At 39.7% G+C, this 16,467-nt stretch overlaps 1 protein-coding gene across 1 annotated transcript in view; it reads right to left on the reverse strand.

Moving 5' to 3' along the window:
* Window positions 1–9,702: 9,702 nt before the first annotated feature.
* NUFIP1 (nuclear FMR1 interacting protein 1) overlaps window positions 9,703–16,467 on the reverse strand; it is a 34,960-nt gene continuing 28,195 nt past the window's right edge. The window contains exons 9-10 of the mRNA XM_056109862.1: window positions 13,318–13,556; window positions 9,703–10,521 (exon numbers count right to left, since the gene is read on the reverse strand). Of these exons, the coding sequence (XP_055965837.1) occupies window positions 10,366–10,521; window positions 13,318–13,556 (395 nt within the window). The 3' untranslated portion in view covers window positions 9,703–10,365. The remainder of the gene's footprint in view (window positions 10,522–13,317; window positions 13,557–16,467) is intronic.

Raw genomic sequence — 16,467 nt, forward strand, 5'->3', positions numbered from 1 at the left:
CTACAAGACCTGGAATAGTTCTTTGGGCCACAGTCCTCTCAATATATTTGGTACCATTTTGTCTCTCTGAAACTCTATTTTTCTAAATTACAGGCTGCTGATTTCTTTCTTCTTTGAATGTCGTTATCTATAGTATACACATATACTACAGTCTTAGGTGGATAAATAAACCATCCTTTATTACTGGAGAGCATTCTCCAGCTGTCACCCATCATGAGATTTTATTCTACTGGGAAGGCAGTTATTCCTGCAAATAGTTGGAAATTACCTTATACTCCTTTGTTGTATCCATGCCCAATCCCATAAACCAGTAATATCTCTATAAGTCTGAGCATAAACTTGCTTTCTGTTGGCTTTTCTTTTCATTACTCATTTCTGCTGATTTTATCTTTACAATAGTTTTTTTAGAATCTCAGAAAAGGTAATGCCCTATATATCAGTACATTAATACCTAAATCAATGTCAAGTATAAGATTACAGCTGATGACATATACAGGAGCATTCAAAAGTTGACCACATTGCCAGGGATCTAGCAGATAATACAAACCAATAAGGACAATTGTGCCAAATGGGGAATTTACTTATTAGAATAATGAGTGCCTTCTAGAAACTCACAGGCAGGCACACAGCCAATTTCTGAATGCCTCTCCGATCTCATCACTATTTGGGATAATGAGATTCTACTTATTCAACAACTATAAGCCAGGCACAGTGCTAACAGCTGGAGCACAACAAACTAAGTTGATAGTCTGAAGCTCCAGAGCATAGAATCCAGTGGAAGATCATCACAGAAGCAGTGTTACCCTGCTGCTGTGGAGGCACCAAGGGCAGGTATGCAGTGTGTAGGGTACCCCGCAAAGGAGCACCTGACCTACTCAGGGAAGAGAGGAAGGTGAGGAAGATTTTCCCAAGGAAGAGATGAAGCAAGCAGATTTAAATTTACAGAAGCAATAACAGGACATGAGGGAAAAGGGAAGTATACTGCAGACATGAAGTGTACATTTTGCTTGTCAGGAAGCCTGGTGAGGAGCAGGGCTGAGCACTGGACCAAGCACCCAGGCTGAAAGGCCCAAATCCCCATCAACTAGGGCTGAGAATGGGGCTGTGGGCCAGTCTGCACAACTCCTGCCACCTGCCTCCAAGTCATCCTGAAAATCAAACATCTTTGCACTCACTGCAAACTTTCCACTGGAACTGAGGTCCATCAACTCAAGTTCACTGCAAATAAGAAAATCTGCCTATCATCTACTCCACCAGCATGATAGCTAAATAAGTTCAGATCAACTTTTAGCCATATTTTTATTATGGTCTAAAACTGTTCTTGGAAATGTCTCTAAGTTTCCAAATATCCAAAAAGGCAAACACCCAGTCTTGTCATACAAGTATGTCCCCAACAGGAAACACTTTTTTTTTTGTTTCTGCAAGGAAACAGATTTTCTGTTGTTATGACTAAGCACTGTTTTAAGTAAACATATAAATATGGGAGGAACTGAGACAATATTAAGTCAAAAACAAAACCCAGAAAACACTTTGAGATGCAAGAAAAGTTATCCTAGATTTACTTTCAAAGTGTTTTCCAGCATTTTCCCAATGTACAGTTCTTTCATATTCTGTGTCTTATGCAGCACATCTGTAAATATCGGTGTGCCTATCATGGATTTTACATGTCTCAGCTCTCAAACAAGATAAAGCTGTAAGATATAAGAAGGCTACACTTACAGTGAGCAATAGAGGCCTCAATTATTGGTTATCTTCAATTTAGTGGTTGAGGTCAACAACCTTTGATTGTGCAAAATCAAAATCCAGTAAGTAGCTGCTGCCATCACCAAAAAACAGGAAGCAGCTTCAGTAGTTAAGAAAATGGAAAAGAGACACAGCAGTGAATCCCGGAAGACAGCATCTTGCCAGAGATCTCTCCAAGCCCGTTCCGAGACAATTCCACCAGGGCACCTCAGATGGGGTGGGTGTGCCCTCTCCTTCCACTCCAGATGAAACCCTGGCAGCCACAAGCTTCCAGAAGAAACACCCTGGGTTCAGAGACTAAGACTCCAGGATACATGGCGGCAGCAGAGATAGGTGTCGTCCCTTCCCATCTCCCTACCAGTGTGGGGTCCTGGTTGGCACGCCCACGAACTGCCTCCGAGTGCCATCTCAGTGCATCAACGGCCTTGATCCAGAGACTCCCAAATGAATCTCAAAATGGGTTAGCTCCCTACAGAGATGTCTCTGGACCCCAGCCATTTTCAGTTTTAGAATTTCAGAAGCGTGTGGCTGCTTTCGCGACCGTGCAACCTCTCATGATATTATAATAGGCAATAGAAAATAAATGATCTGGCAGCTGCCTCTGGCAGGCAGGCTTGAATGGTGATGGAAAAATTCAAAATAATGGTGGTGAGGTTGGTGTTGAAATATTGAATGTAATCAATGTGAACAACCTTATAAAAATATTTAAAAAAATAGAAAAAAAATGAAAATGGAAAAGCCATGCTGAGGTATAGCTCAGCGGGAGGGTACTTGCTGTGCAAATGTGAAGGCTTGGGTCTGAGCTTCTATACCACACACAAGAAATGGGAAAGTGCACCGGAAGAAGATAACTGATCTGATAACTTTCCTTGAAGGAATCAAAAAGAAACTACTAACCGTAAATCCGTGCAATAGTGTATCTGTAACCCATTATGTGGCATCATCATCTACACTGGAAAAAAAAAAAAGACACTTTTCTACAGAACGTAATACTCAAAAAAAGCTGTATTAAGGTGAACTACTGGCTGTAAAAATAAACCTTTCCCCAAAGTGCAGAATACTTTTACATGATAATATATTCTATCACATAACAAAAAAGATTAACGACCAAAATATAAAAAGCACAAAAGGATTAGAAAGAGGAAATCATATCTGCATTTGGGGATGGCACAAAATCCAAGTCATGAAAGGAAAAACTGAATCCAGAGAGATCAGGGTGTGGCCAAAGGGCAGACCAGACACCAGCATGGAGCGCTGCCTCGAACAGCTCCACTGTGGGGTCTATCTAAACAGAACTAGCAAGTTCTGCAAGTTTCAGCACTGGGGGCTCCTTTACTCACTGCTGTTCTGGTGTGGGGGCTGCTGATGGAGTCAACACACAAAGCTGTGGGTATTCTGAAGGGAAGCCTGGCACCAAACTCTACTTTCCAGTTTCACATCTCCCTTTGCAACCTGAAGGGTAAACCTAGAGCAACTTCAGGAAAATATTTACCTTATTTTAAAAACAAGGAGTTAAGGTGCTTGCCTTGCACATGATCAACCCTGATTCGATCCTGGGTATCACTTATGGTCCCCTGAACCCCACTAGGAGAGATACTTGAGCACAGAGCCAGAAGGAAGCCCTGAGCACTGCTGTGTGTGGCCCCCGAACCAGAACAACTAAGAGCTGGGTAAGTCTTACACAAAATATGCATCAACAAACCTAGTTGAAAAAGATTTGAAACACTTTGCGAAGAATAAAGATAAGAAATTCTTAAATATTTGTCAAAGAATAATTTTCAAAAATGTTGCAAAAAACATTATTACACACAAGTCAATAATAGATACATTACCAAGGATCTGGACAAAGGTAGTTAAAAGAATGCTAGAATAAGATTGCAAAACTTATGTTAAAATGACTAATGTCACAGTTGACAAACTAACACATTTTCCAGTAGAGAAAAATTAACAAATTAAAAAAAAATAAGTCATTTGTAGGTTCTTAGTATTGTAAAAATGAATGTCTGGCTTTACAGTGAAGGGCCCCAATCAATCTCAAAGCACAAGGATGAGATGACCATGGAACAGGTGGGCCAGCGCTTTGTCTAGACTCCTTCACACTCCTAAAAACAACTGGGGTAGGATGAAGGAGAGAACTGGAGAGAAAGTACAGTGGGTAGTGCTTTGCATTCAGCTGACCCAGGTTCATTCCCTGGCGTCCAATATGGTAAACTAGGCACAGCCAGGAGTAATTCCTGAGCACCACTGGGTATGGTTAAAAACAAAAAAAATGGTTCGGGTTCATCCAGAAGTTTTGCGCATGTGAGTTAACTCTTACTATTCACATCCTTAGAAACTAAAGAAAGATATGAACATATTGATTCATTTAAAAACTCATTTACATATTAACTATTTTCTTAACCCATTTTTCCAGTACAAAAATATTAGGGAGTGGCGTCATTTGAAAAGCAAACATTGTGATTTCAAAAATACTACTGACAATAATTACAGAGTTTAGAGATCTTTGGTAAGATAGTAAGGGGACAGCATAAGGACTGAGAACAGCCTGAGTTAACTCTGCAAACTCACAGTTTATCTTTATTCTATAAAAATTTCAGAAAAGGTCGTGGCCAAGCACATGGCTCCTGAGCTGTCAGAGTGGTGAGGATGCAGTTTTGGGAAAACTTCACTGTGCATTCTTCTAACTGAAAAAGGCAAACATCTCCTAGAATGAGGTAATAGTTTTTTAACTTCACAGACCCCAGGAAAAATCTTGAACTCCTGAGAGGTACACTTTGAGAACCACAACTCTAGGGAGACATTTATAAGGGCATGGGATAATCTATTTTCATTTCAAGCTTTGACAGTGGAGGGCCGGAGCAACAGTACAGTACAGTGGGTAGGACGTTTGCCTTGGTTCAACCCAGGTTCAATCCCCAGCAACCTATATGGTCCCCCAAGCACCATCAGGAGTAATTCCTGAGTGCAGAGCCAGGAGTAACCCCAGGGGCATCACTGAGTGTGACCAAAAACCAAAAACCAAAAAAAAAAAAAAAAAAAGAATGTAATTTGGCATAGCCTTATAAAGGCCACTGGAGCTCTGATCCTCAGCCTTCTGTTCATACATTTAGATAATGTTTCTGTTTATTCAGTAGTGTTCATTATAGTAGCATTAATATTAGAAAACACTGGAAACAAATTTCTCCATAGGGAAATGATTTGAAAAGAGAAAGCAAGTATGCACACATGCATGTACACTTACACACACATTTATACACAAACACAAATATTCATAATGTTTTCACTTGATAAAGTGAAAAAATTTGCAAAGCATTAAATGTAGACTTTTCTATTTAAAACAAATCGATATGAGCAGCTTAGATATTTTTTAAAGCTGAAAATACAAACCAGGCTGTTAATAGTGTCATCTCTGGGGAATAAAAGAACAAAGGATAGAGCAAAACAACCTTCTCTATTTTATATATGATTAATTCTCATAAAGGGCACAATTCTGTTGTCATTTCTTCTTAAAAAACAAATTAAGAAAAGATTGAATGCCTGTCATAAGAATTAGTCATATCTTGGATTAAATGACCAGAAAGACATTTATGGGAAACTGATGAATTAGCCTGGGTTTGCTCAGCACCACATGGCACCAAGCACCGCCATAAGTCATTGGAGCACTGAGCTGGGAGCAATCTCTGTGCACTACCAGGCATAGGGATAGCTCCAAAAACAACCCTAAATAGTAATGAGTCAAATAGAAACTGCAGGAAACACACTTCCCTGCTCACAACCAGAGATAAGACTGCCATTCACAGAAAGGCAGACGTCTTCACAGAGCCCATGGTCAGTCCTGAAGTGAAGAGGTGGGTGTGGACAGAGATGGATTTCAATCAACTGGTAAAGATCAATAGAAGACATTTGTTGATCTCTTTGAGAAGCCCCCTGCACACATCCCAGTTTAGCCATAAGCAGGGTTCTGCTGGAAGCACTGCACTGCAGGGCAGGGTGTACCCAAGAGCCATGAAGAACACAACTCAGCCTGGCGTCTTCTCTTCCCTGTACACTCTGAGTAGCCGAGTATCTGTCTTCACTCTTACTTCATTTATTCACTTTCACTGATCTTCTCCTCTTCTCAATTTTGAAGAAACAATCATTTATCCCATTTGCCACATCCAAGAGGCCAAAGGGAGATTGTTCTGGGCACGTCAGCTCTCTGAAGCTTGGTTCCCCAGTCCAGGCAGATTCTCCTCTCCAGGGACCATCCAGTCCATTTAATTCTGGTGGATCAGTAAAATCACTGCTGTAAGGAAGCTTTCAAACACTGGTTCAAAGAAGGGGTGTAGCAGGTAAAACAAAACAAAACAAAACGAAAAAACCACTACTAAACCGGCTGCGGTGCTCACTGAAGCTCAGGAGAGAGGGAACTCAGCCTGTAAGTTTCTGGGATCCATACTCTGGCCCTGAACAAAATAAAGCCCCCCCCCCCCCCCAAACCAAACCATAAGAAGAAAAACTTCCCTGGTCCAGATTATGAATGGAGGTTTCCCTGTGCCTAACCACTGGGAAGCAGCTTTTTGCTGGCAATACCATTTCCACGTTGAAATAAAAATATATTGTGCATTTCAGAATTTAGGTCTAGGTCTTAAGGGAAATGAGCTCTATGATGAATATAACAAATAGGCTAAGTTTTAAAATATATTCAAATATAGTTTTTCCAGTATGGCAGCTTTGAGTTACAAGGCACAAGAGAAGTAACTAAAGGAACAGAAAAATACCATTTTTAAAAAATCAATATATATAAATTGCCCTTAGTTTATGGAATCATGAAGTTCACTGCAACCTGGATGGACCTGGAAGGTATTGTGTCAGTGGAGTCAGCCGGAGGGAAGACAAATACCAGAGGCTCTCACTTATCTGTGGCACATATCAAATGAAGGCAAAACCTTGGCCCTGGATCACAGAAATGGGAATGCCAAGGCAGGATTGTGGGGTGGTGGGGGGAGTGTGGGGAGTGACAGTGAGGAATGAGGAGGCACTGGTCAAGGTTCTCAGACAGTGTGGGAAGGGAGAGAAGCTGGAAATAGAAAGGAAAAGGGAGAAGCTGCCTTACTTCAAGAATGGTGTGATTCTTCAGTGTGGAAGGACCACAGGACGAGCCTAATGAAAGACAAATATTCGACATTCCCACACACAAAATGGTAGAATTTTACAACTCTAAGCATAAACAAAACAAAAACAGATTATTTTTCACAAACAAGCCTGCTCATTCTTTTAACTACTGAAGAAAAAAGAGAATCTGACTGATGTCTGACTTCTAATTAGTAATACTGGATGTTAGAAAAAGTTCTGTTGATAGCTTCAGAACTCTGAAAGGAAGTTTTGTTTCATTCTGCAGCCACACCCAGCAATGCTCAGGGGTTACTCCTGATTTCTACACTCAGAAATTATTCCTAGCATGCTTGGAGGACCATATGGAATAGCAAGGATTGAAACCCGGTTGGTCACGTGCAATGTAAATGCCCTACATCCAGGTCCAAGGAATGGTTTTGAATCCAACACCCCTAACTCAATAAAAAAAATTTCAAGAGGAGGATTGAGCATTTGACTACTTGAAGACAGGCTGGAGAAAAAAACAAAAAACAAAAAAATTTAAGAAAACCCTAATCTGGAGTGCAAAAATAGCAGTGTAAAGGAAACAGTAAATCCAACAGTAGCCTAAGTGACTGTCTAATGTTGAAATACATGCAGACACACAGGAAACACAGTGCAAACAGAGTACTCCAAAACAAAGCCCAATGATCACACCAAGAAAAGTTGATAAAACAGGTAAAGAAGGTGGAGGCCTCGACTTCAGGGGGAGATAACGGAAGGTACAGACACTGCTGAACTCTTGATCAGAACGTGTATTCACCAAGAAAGGACATCAGGCTTGTGAAGAAAAAGCAAGAAAGAAAATGAAGATAAAACAATGTTCAAGAAAACAAAGTGCTGATACAAACAAAAAGCCAGGTATAGAAAACAAGGTGCAGGCATAGCCTAAATAACCCAACAATTTCAATTAGCATAAATGGATTAAATCCCCAGGTATCCTAGCTTGAACTCTGTCAAAAGCTGTTTTGACTACATTAAGTGGGGGAAACACAAGCCAATGTATAAAGTATCAGGACAAATAAGGAGTAGGTGAGTTATAAAAGGCATAATATCAATATTCACATAATACTTTTACATCTCAGAAATAGATCAATTAAATGAACAATAAGGTAAGAATGTGGAAGTTTGAATAATACGCTAAATACAAAAACCCTTGTAAAAGCCCAGACAGGCAATCCTCCCTAAACTCAATGAATATTTAAAAATAATTCATGCATTCTCTAAATTAGAAAGCATACAGGCTACATTTTATCTGCTTGGAAATTCTGAACATATTAAATAGTTCCTATTTAGTATAAAAGGGTATTTAGTTAAATCGTACAAACAAACGAGTCACCACATCTAAAGTCTCAAACAGCAAAGGCAGCAGCAAAAGAACATTTTTACTAATGCATTTATTAAAAAACAAGAAATATTAAAAATAAAACTTTGTACAATACACCTTACACCTTATTACCATCTCTGGAGATCAAATAGTCTGTGAAAACAAGAAGAATCTTCAATTTACATGTGTAAAAATGCAAACTAAACTGTGTTTTAGAAAACCAACTCAATGTCTAAGATTGGTTACATCAACCTGATGAAATGAATTGAGCTTAGTGTTAAATCTTTGAAAAGTATCAGAATTAATCTGAGTTCTTGACATCAGGCAAGGCATGATTCACTTTTCTATCTCTAATTCCTATACAACAGTGCCATGTAGGCACACAACAGTACTTCATGAATGAAATTAACGTACTGGATAGGTAGTTTCCCAATACAGGCCTCATCAGTGGAACAGAGTAAATCATAACTGAGTGTTTTGAATGGCTACAAGACTGGGCAACACTCACCAACCCAGGTCTGTGATAGAAGAGTGGTGCTTGTCAGGAGTTCCAGCATTCGAGAAAGGACCTTCCACACAGGAACAGAGTCTGTCCTGAGAGCCACACCCATCCTTCTTAGAGGCAAGTCATAGACTTCAACAATCACAGTGTCAGTGAACATGTTTCAAGTACAATAGACTAATTTTTAAAAACATAGCTCCCTCTTAGCTTTATATTAAAGCAATAAAAGCTTGAGTTCTTAGTATAAGCACAAGTGACAAGGGCATGAAATCAAAATCTCTGGTATTAATGGGAAAGCTAAACAACTTAAGTAGTTTTTATTTATCTATAAAGGGCTCAATTATGCTCTTTAAAGGATGAATTTTTAATTTAATTGCAAAAATAAATAATCAGCACTAATTTACTACTGTCTGTTATAAAAATCAGTACTTGAAGGAGGTAAAGGGCTATACATGATTACCTCACCTCAGGCCCTGTACCACAAAGGGTGGTGGTGGGGAGTGAGGGGGAGAGGGAGTGTGTGTGTGTGTGTGTGTGTGTGCAGGGAGCGGAAAGGGAGAGAGAGAGAGAGAGAGAGAGAGAGAGAGAGAGAGAGAGAGAGAGAGAGAGAATGTCTGCTAGAGGCAGGTGTGGAGGATGTTGATGGGAGGCAAACTGGGGACACTGGTAGTGGGAAAAGTGCACTGGTGAAGGATGGGTATTGGAACTTTATATGATTGAAACCCAATCATGAACAACTTTGTGGATGTGCATCTCACGGTGATTCAACTTAAAAAAAAAATTAGCACTTGAATTTATCAAGTACTTTACATACTTTTTCACAGGAAAATGAAAAAGTCCATTTTTAAGCCATCCCCCAAGAAGCAATTCAACTAAATCCAAGCATGTACAGAGGCCACACCTGCATTAATACTTCAAGAGGTGAAATATTATTATTATTTTTAGTTGCCATGTTGAGACTCAAACCCAGGGACCCAGACATTCAAGGCAAGTCATCTAGACTAAATCACGTCCCTGACCCTCTTGTATTAATATTTCAAAATTCAGTATTTGAGTATCATAATGCAGAAAGATGAATTTCAATATGTGCTTCAAAATAATGTAGGAAATTTTAAGACCTCTTGATTATATATGATCTAGACGATTTTTAAAACACTGTATCCTCTTGCCAGCTAGGGGTCAGTGCTATTTAGAATGGCTCTCTTAATTAAAACAAAATGATTACATTTCTCTCCCCAAACAACTGATTCCTCAGGTGAAAGGTTTTTTTTTGTTTTTGTTTTTTTTTCCCCTTTGGGCCAAACTTGACAGTGCTCAAGAGCTTGTGCTCTGGGACTGAACCCAAGTCAACACATGTTCAAGGCAAGTTCCTTACCTGCTGTACTTTCTCCAGCCTGTAAGTCACTAAACTAGAATTTTCAATAATGGCACCAAAGCATACTTTCCAGGTAACAGCAGTACATATAAATAAATACAAATAAAAAAAATTCTGCCAGCAAATATCCTATGATCCAGATAACATAGTCTTAAAAACTAGTCATATTTATTTGCATAGGATGGACTTTAAAATTCAACATCGTATCTTCTGAGGTTTACGATTTAATTCCTAATCCATTTTTTTTTAAAGCTTTTCCTCTGCCAACTTGAGGACATAACTATATTACACTGCTTCAGTTTCATGTGCTGAAACATCAGGCACTACTACATCCTTAGTCTTTACAGAATTAGTATTAAGTCCAAAAAAGTCTTTTTTGATGATGTACCGAACACACTGCAAAATCACATTTCTTTCATGTCGGATGTCCGGAGCTAAAAGCTAAAACAAAACAAAACAAAACAAAACAAAAACACACAATAAATACAAAGATTAGCTGGTAGATGAAACATAGCCAAGAAACATAATCTAAAAACATTATGTGTCCTCCCTATATAAACACAGTAACACTGAAGATCAAATATACTATTTTGCTATAGTACAAGGCAGGAACATTTTCTTTTAACTTATACCAAACCAGCTGTTTTAGACAGTACAAATGTGCATGTTTAGAGTATTCTCTAAGGGTATATGGAATAAGAAACAGATAAAACAGGCTTAAAAGCTTGAAGTTCTTGGGGTCAGAGTGATCAACAAAAGGGCGGAAGTACAAGACTTACACCCTAGTGCCACACCAAGGTGTGTAGCTTGGCCCAGAGGCCCCCCGTATGATGCTGCTGATCTGAGCTTTGAATCATCTGTTAGCCCCATACATTATCCAGCGCAGCACTGCTTAGGGGCATTTGGGGGAGCAATGCAGTGCAGCAACACTGCACAGGAGCAGCCTCACCACTGTCAAAAAAGTAATACATAAAATAAAAGGCGACAATTTTGAAATTCAAATTAGGGGGTCTTAAAGGCCCAATAAAATCAGCAGTAGAGCACCTATCTTGAAAGGGTGAAGGTGTAAGTTCGATCCTTAGCACTGCCCTACATGCTGAGTATAACCCCAGAGGCTCAGCTGGTTAGGATCCTCAGTGTCAAATCACGGCATGCACATGACCGTCAGGAAATCACAACCCAGTGTGTTCGAGCCCACAACTAAAGTTCCCGCCCTCTACTGAGCCCAGAAAACAACAAAGGACAAACTTCCTGACCCTGTGCTAGGCTGTTGTCACCAGGACAACTCAGAGGGGGGGTGGGCTGAGTTTCCCTTCCCACCCCTGCAGAACCCTGGCAGCTGAAAACCTCCAGAACCCAACTACACAGCCATGCTCAAGGCCACTCTCCACAGGCTCTGACAAGCCTTACCTATGAGGAAACCTGTAGAAAAACCCAGGTTTGCGGGACCTGTGACTGAGATCTCCAAGCTTGCTCGGAATGGGACTGGGCCTCCTCCCCCAGCTCCCCAGTTTTCCAGTAGCTTGGCAGTCACACCCACAAACTGCCTCTGGCACCATATAGTCTCATCAACAGCCAAGATCCAGAGACTATGAAATAAAGCTCCTGGAAAAGAGCTGTATAGAATGTCCTGGAACTTGCAGCCGCATTTGTGGCCATGCAACCTCTTATACTCTAGCCCACTGATGTACCAATAGTAGCACACATTTGTATGGATTTAACATACATGCTTGTAGTCTCTTATACAAGGACTTTAATGGCTCCAGGACAAAATACAACAATCTTCACACATTTTTAACTCTTGTGGTGGTGGGATTGGCATTTGAATATTAACTGTAATAAACTATTGTGAACAACTTTATAAAAATAAAATTAAATTAAAATGTTAAAAAAATTTAAACAAAACAAATTTAAACAAAAATGATATTGGAGAGTTTCAAACCCCACTCTAGGAACAGTTTAAAACTTGGTAAGGAGATAAAGTAAAAAAGGTAATAAAACCAGTAGTTCAAAAACAATATATCAACATTCCTGGGCTTTCACAGCTTCCCATTTTTGTGTTTACTGAAACAGAAAAACTGTAAAAATAACTATATAACCAAGGAATCACACATTATTTGACAAAAAAATAAAGTGACTACTGAATTTACTTTCTGATGTCATTAATAAATTTCAGAAGCAACTCACATAATCTGTGGGTAGAATGATAATTTACCAATCATAAGATGTTTAAAATGTATATTTACTTTATAAAGTGCTGAAACTTATAACAATAATACATTTCACATCAATTTTAATTAAAGCAACTATAGGGGGTCAGAGCCAGAGTACAGTGGGTGAAGCACTTTCCTTGCACACTGCCAACCTGGACCCTACGAGGAGAGAGCCCTGGGCCTCCAATGGCCTGTGAAGAGAGAGAACTGAACAGGAAGCCAGGAGTAAACTCCAAGCACTGCTGGGTGGTCACTACTTTAACACTTGAGAATGCAGCCACAGAAAACTTTAGCTACAACTTAAGTACTTACCTAAACAAGACAAAAATCAAACTCCTTACAGAATGTCAACAGTTTTATAACTCCATTAAAATAATTGGAATTGTTCTATCATAAGAAAGTCTTCCAATTTATTTTTAAAATAGCTTCATGCCCATTCCTTTAGCACTTGAATATAATGCATTTTAAGCATATTTCACTATAAATAAGGTGATAATGCACAAAATAAAAACATAAATCTCTTCCTCCCTCGTTTGCCCTTGTATGTCAATAAAACTTCCAAATGACCTTTATAGAGCTCAATATGAGCTTCCTTTCCACTAGTTAAACTCAGATTATTTATTTTTTTTTGCTTTTTGGGTCACACCCAGCGATGCACAGGGGTTACTCCTGGCTCACCAACTCAGGAATTACTCCTGGTGGTGCTTAGGGGACCATATGGGATGCTGGGAATCAAACCCAGGTCGGCCTCGTACAAGACAAACGCCCTTACCCACTGTGCTATATTGCTCTCAGCTCCAAACTCAGATTATTTTAATCATTAGTCTTCTTTATATAGCAGCTATATCTATGTACCAAAGCAGCTACAGAGTTACCATACAAAAAAGGCATCGAGATACCAAGCATATAGTTCCAAGAGCTTTAAAACGCATGAACGCACATATCCTGTCCCACATAACCCCCAAGCTCTATCTTCGTGACACAAGAAGATTTGAAAAAACGCATGAGAAGAAAAAACATTCACCATTTCCAGGAGGTATGGGTGGTGTGTCCTCGGTTCGAATAATGTTTTATAGTTGGGACAATTTCTTTTCCTCTTAGGGTTTGTCTTTTTAAAACTTTTCTTTGGGCTCTCATTCTTTGTTCCTGAGACATTCTTAGCAGTCCTGGCCTGCTGAACCTCTTGATCTGGATTCTGAGGAGCACTGCTATGAAGAATCTGGTCTTCCACGAGAACATCAGCTTCAGTCTTGATAGGAACTTCTAGATGCGATTAAAAAAAAAAAAAAGAAGACAAAAAAAACAAGGTAAAACTTCCAAAAATAACCCCTTACCCCAGTCACAATACTGAGTAATTAAAACTAGGCACTCACAAGTACTACAATACTTTTTGAAGATCTGACATAACTGAATGACACTGGCAGTGATGAAGGAAAGAGATGAGGAATACAACCATAACAGAATGAAACAAAGAATTCACAATGTGGTTTTAGATTTTAAACCTAAAAGAAAGGGGGCCAGGAAAATGGCTCAAAGGGCAGGGCTAGAAACATGTTTTGCAAGCAAGAAATGAAGACATACATAGAAATGTATTAAATGTTGTCTTAGAGAACATTTCTACAGCTTGTTTTTATGGGTTAGAATAATCAAGCAATGCTTTCTTCACTGATACCTGTCATAAATACAACTGATAAGCTGGAAACAAAATATGTGTTTAAAGAATAACTCTACTTTTACATCACTGTATTGGAAACAAGAGTAAAGAAATAAAATACTGTTATTTTTCAACTAAGAAAAAAAAATAGGTAATCATGTTAGGTAATAACTCTGATAAAGCCAAAGTAGTTTCTATTTCAAAATTCAAGTATCACTTAACTAGCCACCACAGACTCCTTAATTAAATAAGAAAATCCTGTTACAGACTAAACATCTTTCATACGAAAGCTCAACTACCCCTCCAACCTTTCCCAACGAAACAAACACTGATTTTCTGTAGCTAGTCAATGCTAAAAGTACTACCAGTGTCACCCAGTTACATGAGGTCTTCTCTTCATTCTACAATTAAACTTTTAAGCCCCCAATTCTGCAGAACAGCCACTATTGTGATTATACACCATGCCTTGTACCTACATACCAACTTCTCACAGCTGGTAATACCAAAATAAATTACCCTGAAAAGTCAACTGCCATAACAATAGAACACATGCCTATTTACTAAATTAATGTCATAAACCTTAGGTTAAGAACTGCCCATGCTGACAGACTGCACTCATTTGTGAAATATATATACATATTAAAAAAAAATAGTGTACCAAGACAATAAAACTGTAAGTACACACAAAGAAAAAAAAATAGCATAAGACTAATATCCAAGGCCAGAAAAGACAGAGGCCAGGAGGACTGGTCAACGGTTGGAAGAATGCCACGTGTGTGTGTGTGTGTGTGTGTGTGTGTGTGTAGGACTAGAGGGGAGCTGGGACAGGGGAGGACGGCAAAGGGCAGTCAGGAGAGAGAAGGACCAATATGACAATAACAATTATAAATGATTACTGGATTATAGTTCTAAGCATTCTAGGTTTAACTTTGGTTTGTCCTTTCTCCTCTAGCAGGGAGCTTAGGTGTACTGAGTCACTCCCACCACAGTGCTCCCGAAACACACCCAATTCCATCAGGCATTCCCAGTCCTGTGTTTATCTTTAACCTCTCCTTTGTGCTCTTTTCGTCCTATCTGTTAATCATTTATATCCTCAAATCAGAACCTGTTACTTGTAAATTCAAATTCTTCTGAGGGCTCTGGATTTTTTGTATGTAAGTGAAATATTGCCTCTCTCTTTCCTTAATGCCCTTTGCACACTTTATTTTAGAGCAACGTCCTTTTTGGATAGACACAGGACGACAGTTAATCCTGTGCTTTTATAACATGGAAGTTAATTGACTGCAAATAATATTTACTCCTGGGCACCCATCATATTTACTTGACTTAAGCCTCCGTTGCCCTTAGACTGACCTTCAGTTCCTAACACCCCAAAAGGTGGGTCCCAACTGGGACTTGGATGAACCTCAGGCAAGCCGTAGGCTACCTGGCTTCAAAAGGGACAGCCCAAGCACCAGAAGAAGCATGATAAATTAGCATGGTCATGAGAGCTCTATCCTGACCTTAAAAAAAAAGAACAACTGAATAAGGAATTTGATGGGGTGAGGGAAAACTAACCTGGCTTGAGGACTGCAGTCTGGGAAATACAGTGAGGTGCCCTCCCACAGGAAAACCCACACCCTTTACCATGAGTCCAGAGAGACCATTTACGCTTAATTTAGGGTATAGATAAAAGCCTCATCTCTGTTTATACAAAATGATTAGAATTATTATTAAGAACAGCGATAACACAGCGGTAGGGCGTTTGCCTTGCACGCAGCCAACATGGCCGACCCGAGTTCGATTCCTCCGCCCCTCTCGGAGAGCCCAGCAAGCTACCGAGAGTATCTCGCCCACACGGCAGCCCCTGGCAAGCTCCCCGTGACATATTTGATATGCCAAACACAGTAACAACAAAGTCTCCAATGGAGACGTTACTGGGCCCGCTCGAGCAAATCAACGATCAACGGGAGGGCCTTTACCTTTTAAATTTAGTATGATTGCTTAAATGGATCACCAGCAAAAGAAAGAAGAATGACAAGTGATCATTCTGGACAAGAACTAGGTGTTTAAAGTCGGTAAAGGGATATACATGATAACCTTTCAGTATCTGTATTGCCAAGTCATAACGCCCAAAAGGGGAGGGGGGGGAGAGAGAGAGAGAGAGAGAGAGGGAGACGGAAAGAGGGAGTCAGGGAGAAGGGGAGAGGGAAAGGAAGAGAGCGTGAGAAAGCATGAGAGTGGGGGGGGAAGAGAGAGAGAGAGAGAGAGAGAGAGAGAGAGAGAGAGAAGTATCTGACAGGCAGGCAGGGATGGAGGGACTAGAGAGGGAAACTGGGGACATTGATGGTGGGAAATGTACACTGGTCAAGGGATGGGTGTTGGAACATTGTTTAACTGAATCCCAATCATGAACAACCTTGTAACTGTGTAGCTCACTGTTATTTAATAAAAAAAATTTTTTTAAAAAAAGGAAAGAGGAAAAAGAGGAATGGACCTAATCTCTTATTTAAAGGTACTGGAGAAAACACAACACAACAA

The sequence above is a fragment of the Sorex fumeus genome, unplaced genomic scaffold, assembly GCF_029834395.1.
Source record: "Sorex fumeus unplaced genomic scaffold, SorFum_2.1 ptg000008l, whole genome shotgun sequence".
Taxonomy (NCBI): Eukaryota; Metazoa; Chordata; class Mammalia; order Eulipotyphla; family Soricidae; genus Sorex; species Sorex fumeus.